The sequence below is a fragment of the Panthera onca genome, chromosome B3 (assembly GCF_046562875.1).
Source record: "Panthera onca isolate mPanOnc1 chromosome B3, mPanOnc1 haplotype 2, whole genome shotgun sequence".
Lineage (NCBI taxonomy): Eukaryota > Metazoa > Chordata > Mammalia > Carnivora > Felidae > Panthera > Panthera onca.
The window spans coordinates 47,350,953-47,366,624 of record NC_138344.1 but is presented as its reverse complement, the minus strand read 5'-3'; the positions used below and the strand labels follow the sequence as shown (position 1 = coordinate 47,366,624).

General features: G+C 35.8%; 1 protein-coding gene and 1 long non-coding RNA gene across 12 annotated transcripts in view; one reads left to right on the top strand and one right to left on the bottom strand.

Annotated features, from left to right (window-relative positions):
• Positions 1-15,672, top strand: part of TCF12 (transcription factor 12) — a 377,037-nt gene that overhangs the window by 143,010 nt on the left and 218,355 nt on the right. For all 11 annotated transcript variants that reach the window (XM_060618409.3, XM_060618411.3, XM_060618407.3 and 8 more), the window contains one exon: positions 15,294-15,367. In XM_060618409.3, the coding sequence (XP_060474392.1) occupies positions 15,294-15,367 (74 nt within the window). The remainder of the gene's footprint in view (positions 1-15,293; positions 15,368-15,672) is intronic.
• The window catches only part of LOC132669062 (uncharacterized), a 34,549-nt gene that overhangs the window by 18,302 nt on the left and 575 nt on the right, over positions 1-15,672 (bottom strand). The window lies entirely within an intron of this gene.

Below are 15,672 nucleotides of genomic sequence, written 5' to 3'. Positions count from 1 at the left end.
AAACAAAATTTTTTTTAACATTAATTCATTTTTCAGAGAGCATGAGTGGGTAGATGCAGAGAGAGAGGGAAACACAGAATCTGAAGCAGGCTCCAGGCTCTCAGCCATCAGTATAGAGCCTGTCAGGAGGCTCGAACTCATGAACCGCAAAATCAGCTGAAGTCAGATGCTTAACCAACTGAGCCACCCAGGCGCCCCTTAAATGACTTAAGTTCAATTAATTTTTTATGAATTAGACCCTAATCATGAGAGTTCAAGATTTAGAAATCTGTACATGGCACTAAGTTTTGCTTACATGGTGCTACACTATGCACGATTGTGAACAGGAAAGTTTTAGTTCATTCCATTAGAGTACTGTGCTAATGTCAGAGGTCTCAGCTGAGTGTCTTCTTAATGTGGTTACTTTTGTGTTTTGGTCATTAGTCATGTCCTTTATGAAGGCTCCCTTGCAAACATGCTGTTCACCAGTGAGAGTGGAGGGAATTAGTACAAGTAGATAAGTAAAAAGCTATACCTGCTATTAATAAACCTGCCCTTACAGTAATTAGCAGTGTTATTTTTACGTAAGAGCTTTTTTTTTAAGTGACTTTGTTCTACGTATTCAGGACTTTAGATGATCTAGAATAAGAGCTGAATATGGTCTTCACTCTGATTAATTTGAGACCCCTTGTTGAATGGTATTTACTTAAGAACAGTTAAGAACTTGTGTGCTGTGTGACATAGATTTTTAAGTTCTATACTAGTATTGAACGGGACTGAGTAAGAATTAGTGAGGCTGGGCAAGCTGTATAGCAGAGGTGGAATTTAAAGTGAGCATTAAACCAATAAGACTTAATTAAATGTACAGGAGGTAGAAGTGCCAAGAGGAGTAATAAGAGCAGTGAAATGGTCATGAATGATTCAGTGTACAGTGAATCTGCCTCATGGTTACAGTTGAGAGTTTGAAAGGTAAGACACTGAATGACAAGTCTTTGAAGGCAGGGTTTCTGTGTCTTGTGCGTCTCTGTATCACCAGTGCCTAGAATCCTCCCTAGACCATGAGTGTGTATGTCATAGTAAGAAATTAGTAAGTGTTTTGACTCCTAGGGTTGGAGGGAAGGGGCAGTTATAACTGGATTTTCAAAGGCTTTGAGCATAGGAGGGACAAAACCCTGCACAATTGACAGTAAACATTTGTAGAACTGATGAGTAAATACTCCCTTTCAGGTTGAAGAATTTGGGATTTATTCTCTTGGCAGTAGGGCACTGGAACTGTTTAGTTTTTAAATCTGGGGGTAATGTGTTTTAAAAGATTGTTTTAGGAAGGTTATATGGGCAGTGTATAATAAGCTAATGAAACGTTATAAAATAGTGTTTTAGGAAGATTCAGAGAGACTCTTATCAAAAAAAAAATCTAAGTAGGATATCATGAAAGCCCAGAATAATATGGAACAAAAAGGCTGCCTCAGGAGACATTCATAAAGAACACTCAGCATAGGGAGAGTGGAGGGAGAAGAGAAGGGAGAATCAAAGATGATACCATTTTACAAGTCTAATTGACCAAAATTATTATAGTTGTACCTGCAGTATTAGAAATACTAATAATTAGGACCCAGAAGCATATGAGGAAGAGATGAAGGGCATACAAAGAGTTTGGTATTAGATATGTGATGGCTTTTAGGTAATGGCAGGAAAACCAAATGAAAGCTTCCAGCAAGAATTTGATGATTTTAGACCCAAAATACAGAACAGAGCTTAATCTTTGGAATGTGGAAATATCATTTGATGGAGACCGTTAAAATCACAAAATTGCATGAGTTGTCCAAGGGTCGAGCATAAAATGAGAAGAACATGGGATGAAGAGCAGATACTTTTAATTTTCATATAAAGAGGAAGTGATAATATGCAGAAATAGAGGCCCAAAAGTTAATGTTGCCTCGAGAGGCAACGTGGTTAACAGGACTGGATGCCATAGAGCAGAGGTAGGCAAAATATGGTCCACGGTCTGTCACCTATTTTTGTAAATAAAGTTTTATTGGAATACAACCACTTTTTATTTGTTTACATTTTATATATGGCTGCTTTTGTGCTACATAGTAGGTTTGAATAGTTGGTAAGGAGAGTGTATGGTTCACAAAGCCTCAAATATTTACTCTGTGGTCATTCACAGTAGAGGTTTGCTGACCTCTGATACAGAGCTGAGAAATGAAGACCAGCAGGGGGCCTTTGTTATTTCATTTCAGGATAACCTTTGATGATCTGAAAAAGTTCAGTTTTATCTTAAAAACAAATATTTACTGAGAGCCTTCTCAATGCCTAACATTCAGATTTGGGGCTGGGTCTAGGAAGAGACTAGATACTAGCAAGAGATTCATTAGTGAGTCAGTGAATGAATTGTAAGGAGTGAAGGTGGTCAATGTAAATTTTTGTTTTGTGAGTCTAGAAAGAAATGAGTGGTAATTTAAAGAGCATCTGAGTAAGAGATTTTTAAATAATAGGGAAAACATGAAGGAAAAATTTTTATGGAGTTTTTCTGAGAGGCAGAGTGTGTTTCCATTGCAGGAATTAATGGTCTAAGACTTGAACGCAGGGAGTACACAGGCCTCATTACAGGAAATGAATAGAATTGTTTGTGGAATTAAGTTAAGAATAGTAATTGCTCACACAGCTGTTTTTAAATAGCAAATTGTGTTAGGTAATCAGCAAAAATCCACTAAAATGTACTTGATAGTTATGCAGAAGCTGTTTTATTGGTACTGGCTTATGATCCTAATGGGTACTATAAAAACAAACAAACAAACTAAAAACCTATGTATGCAGTTTTTACATTGGTATGCTACTGTATGTTTTTTGTTTAATGTACAATTGTAATGTTTTCATCTTCCTTTCCCCACCACCAAACCCAAATATAATTGTCTCATTCACAAAGAGTGGTACCGTGAACTTGATGAGTGCACAGAGCAATGAGGTGTGTTCTCATTGAAAGGAGTAGTATCTATTTGATTGCTTCTCTGTCTTCCTCCCTAGACAAAAATGGAAAGTTTCATTGTATGGTTGGATTTAGTGCTACTAATTTAGTTTTTTTCTGTTTTTCTCTGTTTTTTTTGGACTGTACTTTTGTTCTTTCTTTTGGATATGACTATTTCTCAGGACTCCCTTTTAATTTATTAGTTAGCTTTTTAGTGATGTATCTCCTTGGGCCTTTTTGGTAGCTTCTCTAAGGATGTTAATATATATCATTAACTTCTCACAGTCTATTTAGAGTTAATATTGGTACCAGTTCACATAAGATGCAGAAATCTTGTGACCTCACAAGTCTGTTTAACCCTACCCCTGCCTTCCTTTATGCTGTATTTTTCATGTGTATCTCTTTTATTTTTTAAGTTAATTTATTTTTGAGAGAGAGAGAGCAAGCATGGGCAGGGGGTAGAGAAAGAGAATCCCAAGCAAGTGGGATTCATGCACTGTCAGCATGGAGCCTCTCACAGGGCTTGATCCTACAAACTGTGAGATCATGACCTGAGCTGAAACCAAGAGTTGGTCACTTAACTGACTGAGCCACCAGGTACCTCTCATATCTATTACTTCTAAATACATTCTAAGTCCTATGAGAGATGTTATGCAGGCATACCTTAGAGATACTGTGGGTATAAAGTGAATATTGCAGTAAAGTGAGTCAAATACATTTTTTGCTTTTCCAGTACAAATAAAAGTTACATTTATACTATAGTCTGTTAAGTGTGCAGTAGCATTATGTCTAAAAAAAAAACAATGTATACATCTTAATTTAAAAATGCTTTATTGCTAAAAAATGCTAACCGTCATCAGAGCTTTCAGCAAGTTGTAATCTTTTCACTGGTAGAGGTTCTTGCTTCGGTCTTGATGCTGCGGACCAAACAGCATGGTGGTTGCCGAAGGTTGGGGCAATTTCTTCAAATAAAATGACAGTGAAGTTTGCTGCATCAATTGCCTTTTCCTTTCACAAACAATTTCTTTGTGGCATCTGATGCTGTTTGATAGCATTGTAGCCAAAGCAGAACTTTAAACATTGGAGTCAGTCTTTTCAAACTCTGCTACTACTTTGTCAACTACATTTTTTTTTATTTTCTAAATCCTTTGTTGTCATGTCAACAATCTGCACAGCATCTTCACCAGAAGTAGATTCCATCTCAAGAAATCACTTTCTTTGCTAATGCATAGGAAGCAGCTCCTCATCCGTTAAAATTTTATCATGAAATAACAGCATTTCAGTCCCATCTTCAGGCTCCTCTTCTAATTCTGTTTCTCTTACTATTTCTACATCTGCAGTTACCTCCTCCATTGAAATCTTGAACCCCTCAAAGTCATTCACAAGGGTTAGAATTAACTTCTTCCAAACTCCTGTTCATGTTGATATTTTGACCTCTTCATGTGAATTGTGAATGTTCTCAATGGCATCTAAATGGTGAATCCTTCCCAGAAGTTTTTTAACTGACTTTGCACAGATCCGTCAGAGGAGTTTCTATCTATGACAGCTCTAGCCTTATGAAATGTATTTTCTCAATACTAAGACTTGGAAGTTGAAATTACTCCTTGATCCATGGCTGCAGAACAGAAGCGGTGGCAAGCAGACATGAAAACACCGTTAATCTCATTGTACATCTCCATCAAAGCTCTTGGATGAGGTGCACTGTCAATGAGTGGTAATGTTTTAAAAGGAATCTTTTTTTCTTGTTTGTTTCCTGAGCAGTAGGTCTGAACAGTGGGTTCAAAATATTCAGTAAACCATGTAGTAAACAGATGTGCTATCATCCAGGCTTTGTTGTTTCATTTGTAAAGCACCAGCAGAGTATTTTTAGCATGATTCTTAAGGGTCCTAGGATTTTAATAATGGCAAATGAGCATTGGCTTCAGCTAAAAGTCACCAGTTGTATTAGCCCCTAACAGAAGAGTCAGCCTCTCCTTTGAAGCTTTGAGAAGCTTTGAAGCTAGGCATTGACTTCTCCTCTCCAGCTATGAAAATCCTAGATGTCATCTTTCTCCAACAGAAGGGTGTTTCATCTACATTGAAAATCTGTTGTTTAGTGTAGCCACTTTCCTTAATCTTAGTTAGATATTCTGGATAACTTGCTGGAGCTTCTACTTAAGTATTTGCTGCTTCTCTGTTATGTAATGTGTCTCTTTTTCTTACCACTTTCAACTTTTTCTCTGTATTTATTTTTAGTTGTCAGAGGTTTGACTGTTAGGTGCCTACATATTTTTTTTTTCATATTTATCCTATTTAGGTTCACTGAGTGTCTATAATTGGTAAGTTTATGTCTCTTACCACGTTTGTGGAATTTTTTACCATTATTGCTTTTATATTTTTAAATATTTTTTTAATATTTTTAATATGTTTTTCCTACTCTGTTCTCTTTGTTATATCATTATGCCTCTGTTAGACTTTTTAATGTCTTCCCTTAGGTCTCTAAGGTCCTGTTTATTTTTATTTTAGTAGTTTTTCTCTTTTTATCAAATTGAATTATTTCTATTGAGTGGTCATCAAATTTACTCTCTTTAATCTGTCATCACTGTTCTTCCCTTAAGCCCATCCAGGAAATTTGTTTTTTGTTTTTTGTTTTCTTTTGTGCGTGGGTTATTTACTTATTTATTTATTTATTTTCTTAATTATATTTTTTTAACGTTTATTTATTTTTGAGACAGAGAGAGACAGAGCATGAAGGGGGGAGGGTCAGAGAGAAGGAGACACAGAATCTGAAACAGGCTCCAGGCTCTGAGCTGTCAGCACAGAGCCCGACGTGGGGCTCGAACTCACGGACTGCGAGATCATGACCTGAGCCGAAGTCGGCCACTTAACCGACTGAGCCACCCAGGCGCCCCCTTAATTATTTTTTTTAATATATGAAATTTATTGTCAAATTGGTTTCCATACAACACCCAGTGCTCAGCCCAAAAGATGCCCTCTTCAATACCCATCACCTACACTCCTCTCCCTCCCACCCCCCATCAACCCTCAGTTTGTTCTCAGTTTTTAAGAGTCTCTTATGCTTTGGCTGTCTCCCAAAATGTTCACATTTGAAAGAAGAGGTATCTTCAAAAGTTATAACAACAATAAACATGAACAAGCAATTTTTGAGCCCCAATCCTGAGAGCTGATACCTAAAGAACTTTCAAAACAATGTCTGTCTGTCTGTCTGTCTATCTACCTATCTATCTATCTATTCATTTATCAGGAAATTTGTTTTTTGTAAGATTTTTGATATTTTAATTTTTATTTCTAAGGTTTATGTGTGCTTTTTTTTTTTTTGTTTTCTTTTCCCTGTGAAATTTTCCATTTTTTCCTTCATTACGAACGTAGGTCCTTTATCTCATTAAGCACACTTACAATATCTGCTTTCATATCCTTATTTGAAAATCTCATTCTCTAGGCCATCTTGAGGTTGTTCTTTTGATTATCTTTTCCTTTGAGATTGGATCACATTTCATTATCAAGGAATTTGGGATTCTGTTATGGGTATTAAGAATGTATTTGTGGAAATTTTGTTTTCTTTCATGTTCCTCCAAAGAGTTTTGATTTCTTTGTTTAAGTGAGCCATTAATTGGATTAGACTTAAAGTGAAAACTCTCTGTTGCCTGAGTTTGGCATCTGCTCAAGTCTTGATTTGATTGTTTTAGTCTCAGCTGCAGACTGCCTTGGGCCTCCCCTGTGAATGTGCTGCAGGACTCAGCCAAGACTTGGGTAGAAATATACCAAAAATTTGGGACTCTTCTTTTTTGCATCTCTCCTCTTGGGAATTCTGTCATTACTTTGTGATGACTGTTGCTTTCCAGGCTCTGTACCATTCTTCTAGCTAGAAAGATTTTTTTTAATGTTTATTTGAGAGCTAGGTGAAGAGAGAGTGGGGGAGGAAGGGCAGAGAGAGTGGAGAGAGAGAGGATCCCAAGCAGGCTACGTGCCCAGGACAGAGCCCAAAACAGGCTTGATCTCACAACTGTGAGACTATGACCTGAGCCGAAATCAAGAGTAGGATGCTCATCTGACTGGGCCACCTAGGTGCCCCTAAAAGATGTTTTTTATTGGAACTTTAGTTCTTGCGTGCTGTGGCTACTGCTTATGTGTAGGATAAAGCTTTAAGAATGGGAAATTCACTTGTTCTGATCCCGAAAATCTGTTAAAGAAAGATAGTTATTCATTCTGGTCTTTTCTTCCAAGTTTATGTTCTCATCCAAAATCAGCCTGATTTTGTTCACTTTCTAGAGTTTGTAAGTAGTTGTTTTATATTTGTATTTCCCCCCAGAATTTATAGAAGCCTGTCTATCAGAGCTTACTGCATTGTACTGGAAGCTGAGCTTACTAGGTCACTTTTGAGGTTTCTGCAACACATTTTGTCATCTGCTTTTAAAAATAATACTTTGTTTAAAAAGTAATTATTATTTTTTGAGTTGCTAGGCATAATTTTTCTATTTTGGGCCTCTTGTTTTTAACCCATCCTTAGTTATTGAATTATTATGACAGACAGTTATATGAATGCCCTAATTTTATATGTTCTGAATCATTCAGTAAACATTTGAATGCAGAATACCACACTTCTGCTAGGTACCAGAAAAACATAGAGATGAACAAGAGATGCTCCCTATTATAAAGTTTTATTGGTAGAATGTAAATGAAAACAACCATCAGTGTTTAAGACAGAATAAGTACAAATTAACTTCTAAAGAAGGGTGATTAATTTAGGCTTAGTTGCTGGAGAACACTTCTCAGGAGGGGACATTTGATCTTAGGATGAATCAGAATTAGAAATTTAATAGGTTAAGGGTTAGATGAAGGTGGATATTCTAGGGCTAGGGAACAATAGGGGTAGAAGATGAATTTGACATGTTTGGGGAGTGATTAATGTCCTGATGAGGTTGGGGGACCTTGAGTTTTTGAAGGGATATAGTAAGTACTGAAGCTGAAAAGGCAGATTGAGGCCACCTTGAAGAATGCCACCCTCAGGTGTGTGAATGTTAAACCTGAAGCAGCAGAGAGAGGATCACATTTGTGTAGTGAATGGATATGACCCAACTTGTGTTTATGGCAAGTTAAGTGTGCTGGCAGTGTTAACTGTGGATTGAAATGGGAACATAATAGAAGAACAAGCAATACACAGTACGTGAACCCCAGGGTATTGTGTATGTAAAAAGAACAAATGTGATAGTTGGAAAACTGATGAGGTAGAAATTAATATGAAGAGTGACTAGTTAAGGAAATAGGAAAGAAGAATGTTACCAAGTTAAAGAGAATCATTACATTTCTAACTACATTTGTAAATATCCCAACATCATGCTGAATATATGAATCTTTTTGGAACATGTTTTATTTAAAATTCCTTTTATAGCAATGTGTTATAGGCTGTACTGTAATGAATACAAAGTGATTTTTCTTAGGACATGTGATGAGGTTATTTCACAGTTGTGATATTTAAGGTCTGTAGTTTGTTTAGCTACCAAGCCTAGTGAGGATTTAATTTTTTTTAAAGTTGTTAGTAATTTTTGCTCTTTGGGAGTAGTCATCTGGTTTATAGAGTCATTTGCAATCTAACTACTTCTCACAGAGTTTTAAAAAAAGTATAGTTATTTAGAAGACTGGTTTTGATTACTGTCTAAAAGGAATGATAAGCTAACAAATAGGGAACCTGGTATAGCCTCACTTTTATTAAACTGATTTTATTATTTCCACTCTATACATTCATTCTTCCGTAAATATTTATTAATACCTACTTGTGTCAGGCATGTTCTAGTTACCAAATGGTTAAAGCTGAACAAAACAAACTACATCCTTATTTTGATGGATTTTTCAATCTGTTGGAAAAAGACAGTAAACCTCTGCCTATAAGATGACATTTGAACAGAGACCTGAAGGAAATTAAGAGATCATTCAGATATCTGGGTGGGAGCATTTTATGAAGAGGAAAGGGCAAATGGAAAGATCCCAATACGGCCCCTTGCTTTTGCTCAAACACACCAAGCAAAAGCAGGGGCCATGTTGTTGAAACAGATTGATCCAAGAGAAGGAAGACTATGGTAGATTTTGAGCATAGGAGTGACATGATTTGTTTCTAATGGGTCATTCTAGTTGCTGTGTAAAGAATAGACTGTAGAAGGAAAAGAAGAATAGGGACCCTTTAGGAGACTCTTACGGTAATATATGTCAGAGATGGTTGATGGCTTGAACTGAAATGATCATGTTAAATATAGTGAGTTACAGACTTTGGAAATGTGTAATGTCAATCTAATGGGATTGTACTATTGAGAGACCTTTTGCTGAGAGTCCTCCAGAGTCTGAGAGAGACAATCAAGGCTGTTTTTAAGAGTTGACTGCCTAAGTGCCTCTATGGAGGAAAACAACTGACAATGCTGTTTAGATATAGGGCTTTGGTATTTGTATTGGAGAAGAGGAGTACAGGTTTCCCCCACTCTCCAAAAGTTCACTTTATGCCACTTTGCTTTTACCAAAGACCTGTTTTTGGTACCTGTTTGTACCTGTTTTTGGTAATTGAAAGAAATTGGAAGAGGATATTTGCTTTTACAGATGGTAATTGCTTGTTTACTTTTTGCCATTTCAACTTACAAAAGTCTTTTTGTAGGACATTTTATAAGAATGTTCTACTTTCAGATAGCAAGAGAAACAAAATACCAGGTCACCAGATAGCTCCCAAGGTAGTACAACATACCTGCTTGCCCTCTGGAATTTCGTTTCAATCTCTGGCCATCAGGCTGTATCTATTGTTTGTAAATAGGTAGACTTGCCATTTTCTTTGGATCCTCTACTCTGTTTAAATTACTGGAATGTCCTGCTGAATTGTATCTTTACAGGGTATTTATTTAGAATGATGTGGTTAATAACATAGCAAAATAACTGTGTTTGAACGTTATTTTCAAAATCATTCATTTTCTTGGAATTAGTCATGTATTTACTACCTTACTGTAGTGTATTTTGGCACTAGAATATCCCTACTTGTAAATCTTTGTTCTTAATAATACCAAATGGAAATTGTGATTGAACTTTAAAAGGTGACCTGTGATTCCTTTTGCTCTTCTTACTGTTTTTATTTTCTTACCTACTTTTAAAAAGAATTAAATTGTTTCTTTTGACTGCTCTAGGTACAGAACCCTAATATTTCATAACTTTAACAAACCTCTATAATCATTGTTACATACTTCATATGAGGCACTGTGTCTTAAATTCTCTTAAATACACTTACAATTTTAATATTATCATAGCTTTTCCATTTTGTTTTTGTTGATGTTTAGTATAACAGCAAAGGTGTGCTATTATATTCTAATTGATCCTATTTCACAATGAATTTCGAGAAAAACACATTGGTAGATTTATTTCATGAGAATCTAAAATCATACAGTAGAAATGGTGATGAGTTTTACTTGTGTTTTGTTTTACAATTGATGGCAACCTTGGAGTGTTATCTAAACAAGTGTCATTACTCCACAAATAAAATTGAGTGAAACTATTGAAGAGATACATTCATAGCTTTGGTTATTTGACATAGTCCTCTCCAATCAGATTTCTTTCATCAAATCATTTATTGAATCACCTTATAGCAGATGGCAATCCTGCAATCTATATTATCTTTCCCTTATTTATAACAGGGTTGGGATTTGATATTTTTGAAGTACATTTTACTTGCTAAGATAAGAAAACTTGATTTCACTGCTCCTAGAGCAGTGTGTGTGTGTGTGTGTGTGAGAGAGAGAGAGAGAGAGAGAGAGAGAAAGATACAGTCTCCTGTGCTCTTCCTTCCAACTTTATATATGGCCCTTTTTCATAAGGATAGATACTAAGCAAGTGGCTGTAGTGGTTTTTTTTTTTTCTTACCAGCTTTACTGCAGAGATACCCTTACTCATCTTCACTCCATTCTTAGTATTGTCCCCCTTCTTCTTTTTATTCCTTCTCTCCTCAGTAGACTCTCTACCTACTACTAGAAATATTTTCCCTATTCTAGACCTGTGTGTCACTTTACCCTAGTCTTAGTCTCAGGCAGCAGGTTATTGGTAATAGTGGCAAGTAGGAAAATATGGAACTGCTCAGCAGCTTTTTTCCTCATTCACCCCTTTTACCTCCAGGCAGGGAGGTCTTCGCTGAGCCTCACCAAACCATGAGTATGCTTTATGTACACAAACTCTGTACTGTTTTGGACCCATATGGTGGAGGGCGTGGGGAGCGGAATAGATGTTGAGGGTGTAGAAAAATCATTCCCCCTCCCAATCTGTTTTCAATTTTTCCCTGGTGGTTAAAAACCTAGAGAAATCTATAAGACTCTGTGCTAGGAGAATGAAAGAAGAGATAAGATGAAGTTGTAAGCATAGTTTATGGTTAACTTGAGAGAGCACTTTTGGTCAAAAACTAAAGATGGTAGCAGGAGAGAGGAAGCAGGTGTAGACCAATATCTGAGTTCTTCATAGAAAAGAGTAATGTCATATGTTAAACTTTACCAAGAAGTTTACTTGCTCCTTGAAGAATTTTGCTCTCTGACATCTCAAAAACTCATTTTTTTTTTACCTCTAATTCCTTCTCCAGGGTCCTAGCCTCTTAAAAAATTGCCTGTGTATGTAGTGACTTAGGATTTGTTTTTAGTTACTTTTCCTATTAAATGAGAAAGTAGCAAATTGTTTCACTGAATTTACAAGCCATTATTTTTTGGTACAAGCTTAAAAAATATAATGTTCTTTACTGGAAGATATTAAAAAATAATATGTATACCTTTTAAAATGTGACCTATGGAATCAAAATATATATTGGACTTTAATTGGTTCCATATAAAAAAGCAGGGACTTAAGAGAATCTGTATATAAAGATTAAAAAAGAAAAGAGTCCTTTAGTCTCTATATTAAAATATTGATTAACCCTTTTAATCTTGTTGAATAGAAATAGAATAGTTTATTAGAAAGTTAAGCAAGACTCCCAAGAGTTTCTGCTACTTAGTGATTGTTAAACTTTCTCTTATATCCACCATTTTAATCTATCAATCAAGGAACTAGCTTCTCTAAAATTGTTAAATTGGGATGCATAGACTAGAAATGGGAAGGAAAGAAAATATATGGCAGTGGTGGTTCAGACATATCTTAATAGAAACGTTTTTCTCCCAATCACTGTATTGCAACTATACTTTATTTTCTTGTTGATAAATTTGATTTTGATCAATTTGTATAAATTTTGATCAGTTTGTACAGTTTTATAGTAAGTTTATTTTCTGTGTGTAATTTCTTTTTCTCTGCTTACCTTGGTCTTATGTCTGAGGCTTTGGAAAATTTATTATTCCTGTCATATGTCTGTTTGTACAGCCATTGTCTTCAGCAGAAAGGAGTCATTGATGCTGAAAGATGACTCTTGCCTTTGTCAGTGCCAGCCACGACCTTCTACTCAGAGTCTGGTTATGTTAACAATAAAACTAAAGAGCTCTGAGTTTAAAACCTAGCCAGATCCTTGTTATTCTATAGCATCCTTTGAGCCCCCTGCCATGTCCACTGTCCTTGGTATGTCATACTGTTTAGCTGTTGGCTTACTTAATTACCATCTCATTTAATTAATCTTTACTCTTCTTTTATGCTGTGGAAGTAGTGTCACTTGATGCAAATTGAGTATGTGTTTTCACATAATTTTATATCTTTAAAAAATTTTGTCTGAGATGTTTTCTGTAATAGGCATTCACCTTTTTGCATTCTCTTTTACAGAGATATGTAAATAACACATAGGCCTCATATTTATTACTCATTTGATGTAAGATGATTCAGAGTCATAAAAAGAATAAACTATAGTCTGATCATTTTCATTAAGATAGGGTCATCAAAATAAGTTTCTATTCTATGCTCTTAACTATCACTGTAAGTATGATTCCCCTCTTCTTCTCAACCCCACCATTCTACTTTTTGTCTCCATGAATTTACACCTGATGTAAATGGAATTGTACAGTATTTGTCCTTTTTGTGACTAGTTTATTTCACTTAACATATGTCCTCAGGTTCATCCATTTTGTAGCATGTGTAGGAGTTCCCTCCATCTTTAAGGCTGAATAATATTCCATTGTATGTATAGGTCACATTTTGTTTATCCCTTCATCTGTCAGTGGATACTTGAGTTGCTTCCACCTTCTGGCTATTGTAAATAATGGAATAGAATATGGGTGTACAAATATTTGAGACTCTGCTTTCAATAGCCAATTTGACTTTGTATTTCACTTTGGCTGTATAGTATAAAAAAATGTTAAAAAGACATAGTTGCAAATGAAAAGTATGATTTAAAAAAAAAACTTTTCATAAAATTATTAGCAATTTCATAAGTAGTATTTTATTTTGTGTGTTAATAATAGCTTTTGTCTTGGATTGGGCCTCATAGGAATTCTGGCTTCTGTTCTGCAGTGTTGATTACAAAGAAAATGCTTGGAATATAGCCTACAGATAACTGGTGATACTGGAGAGATGGTAACGAAGTGTGTTTTTACATGCTATTACCCCAACTTGTAGAATCTTTTTTAAATCTAGAGTTTTAGTAAGAATTATCCAAGCATGAACAAAACACTGTGTATTTTTATTCGTGATCTCTGTGTTTTCAAGGTATCTGGTTCTCTTGAAATTATGCCTTGAGTGTTTTCTGTAGTAGGTATCCATCTTTTCTCTATGGTGTTTTTAAAAACTTTTAAAATTATAGGGGCGCCTGGGTGGCGCAGTCAGTTAAGCGTCCGACTTCAGCCAGGTCACGATCTCGCGGTCTGTGAGTTCCAGCCCCGCGTCAGGCTCTGGGCTGATGGCTTGGAGCCTGGAGCCTGTTTCCGATTCTGTGTCTCCCTCTCTCTCTGCCCCTCCCCCATTCATGCTCTGTCTCTCTCTGTCCCAAAAATAAATAAAAAACGTTGAAAAAAAAATTAAAAAAAAAAAACTTTTAAAATTATACATCAGTCACTTAATACAGGAAGTACAGATTCATAAAAAGAATAAATTAGGGTCCTACCAGCTGAATTAGTAATTAGTATACTCTGCTTCGGAAACTCACTCCTCCTTGCCTGCTTTTGTCACCTATGGACAATTGGCAGTTCTGTCCCTTCAGCTGGCAATTCTGTCCATGTGAAGTGGCTTGGGAATCCTGGCTGGTTACTGGAAAATTTGTGGTATTTAACTTATTACAGATCACGTTCTCCTCTAAATCACAGAGGATTTTGAAAAAAATTGTTTTTAAGAAAAAGTTCTAAACTTAGCAGAATGTTGTCTTTGTAGCATCAGGAGTTTTCTCATGCAAGAATGTAAAAAAGGCAACTATTTGTGTTTATTTCATCATAGAAAACTTGGCAAGGGTTGGGAAAGCATAAGCTGTTAGGAGTCAAGGATAAAAAAGACTGGTCCTCAGAACAGAAAAGGGAGAGATACCTGGATTGAGAGGTCTCCCGCTCTTTCAGCTTTTTCTAGGGATTGATTGGAAGGTAAAATAATGGAACCAGAGCTTCAGAAGGCACATTAAGGAGCACAATGAACTGATTTTTTGTTAATGGTTACTTATCTTTTTTCACTTTGAGTTTTCCTTTGCAATTTTCATAAGTGTAGACCTACTCATTTAGAATCAGATTTTAGGGGCACCTGGGTGGCTCAGTCCATTAAGCGTCCCACTTTCGGCTCAGGTCGTGATCTCAAGAGTTCAAGCACCACATAAGGTTGACTGCTGTCAGCACAGAGCCCACCTCAGATCCTCTCTGCCCTTCCCCTGCACACATGCACATGCGCTGTCTCTGTCTCTCTCCAAAATAAGCATGAGTTGTCACATTTTTTATTAGTTTCGATATAACTAATATAGATATGATATGATTTGGTATAGTTTGATTTAGTTTGATATATTCAGTTAAGAATATCTCATTAGTGCTATGTTAGAAACCAGTTTTATTAACTTGAATAGTTCAACTTGCTTGATTTTTTTAAGACTTATCCATAAGAACTAAATTCTCCATACTTTCATGTAGGCAGGACTAAACTATAGAGTTTCATTTACTCTTAGAAGTAGCAGTGGGTACGGACAGAAATGGGAAATCTAGATTATGCCCTATTTTAAAGTCTCCAGAGACACATTTTGGTTCTGAAATTCTCCATTGTATATTGGGCACTGTACGGAGCAGTGACAAAAACCCTCAAGGTAACTTATGCTCTTCAGGTTTCTGAGACAAGAATTGATACACAGCTAGTTCCATGCAAATGCAAATACTACTTGCTGAATTTTATTCTCTGCTATACTATATTTTTTAAAAATCCATCATACTATCCTTCTGGATTTAAATCTTTCACTTTCTTCTCTTCTTAGGTATGGATGAACGAGGAGGTACGACATCTTGGGGAACAAGTGGTCAACCAAGCCCCTCTTATGACTCATCTAGAGTAAGTTTGTTCATCACCCTTGATTAAAACTATGAAGTACTTTGGCAGAATAAATAAGTTTTTTTGTATATGAACTCTGTTAAGAGAAATGAAGATTACGTATTTACATGAGAGTATCATAGAATACACAGTACCTTCATGGTAGACTTATTTTTTTCCATTTATTGTCATATTTGGGGAGTTTATTTTATCTCTTACAATGAAGGAAATATTTCTATACCTGGATTACCTATAATACTCTTTACTAGAGTTGGAAGAGTTTAGAATGCCTAACTATTCTCCATACATAAATTTTTCTTTGTGTA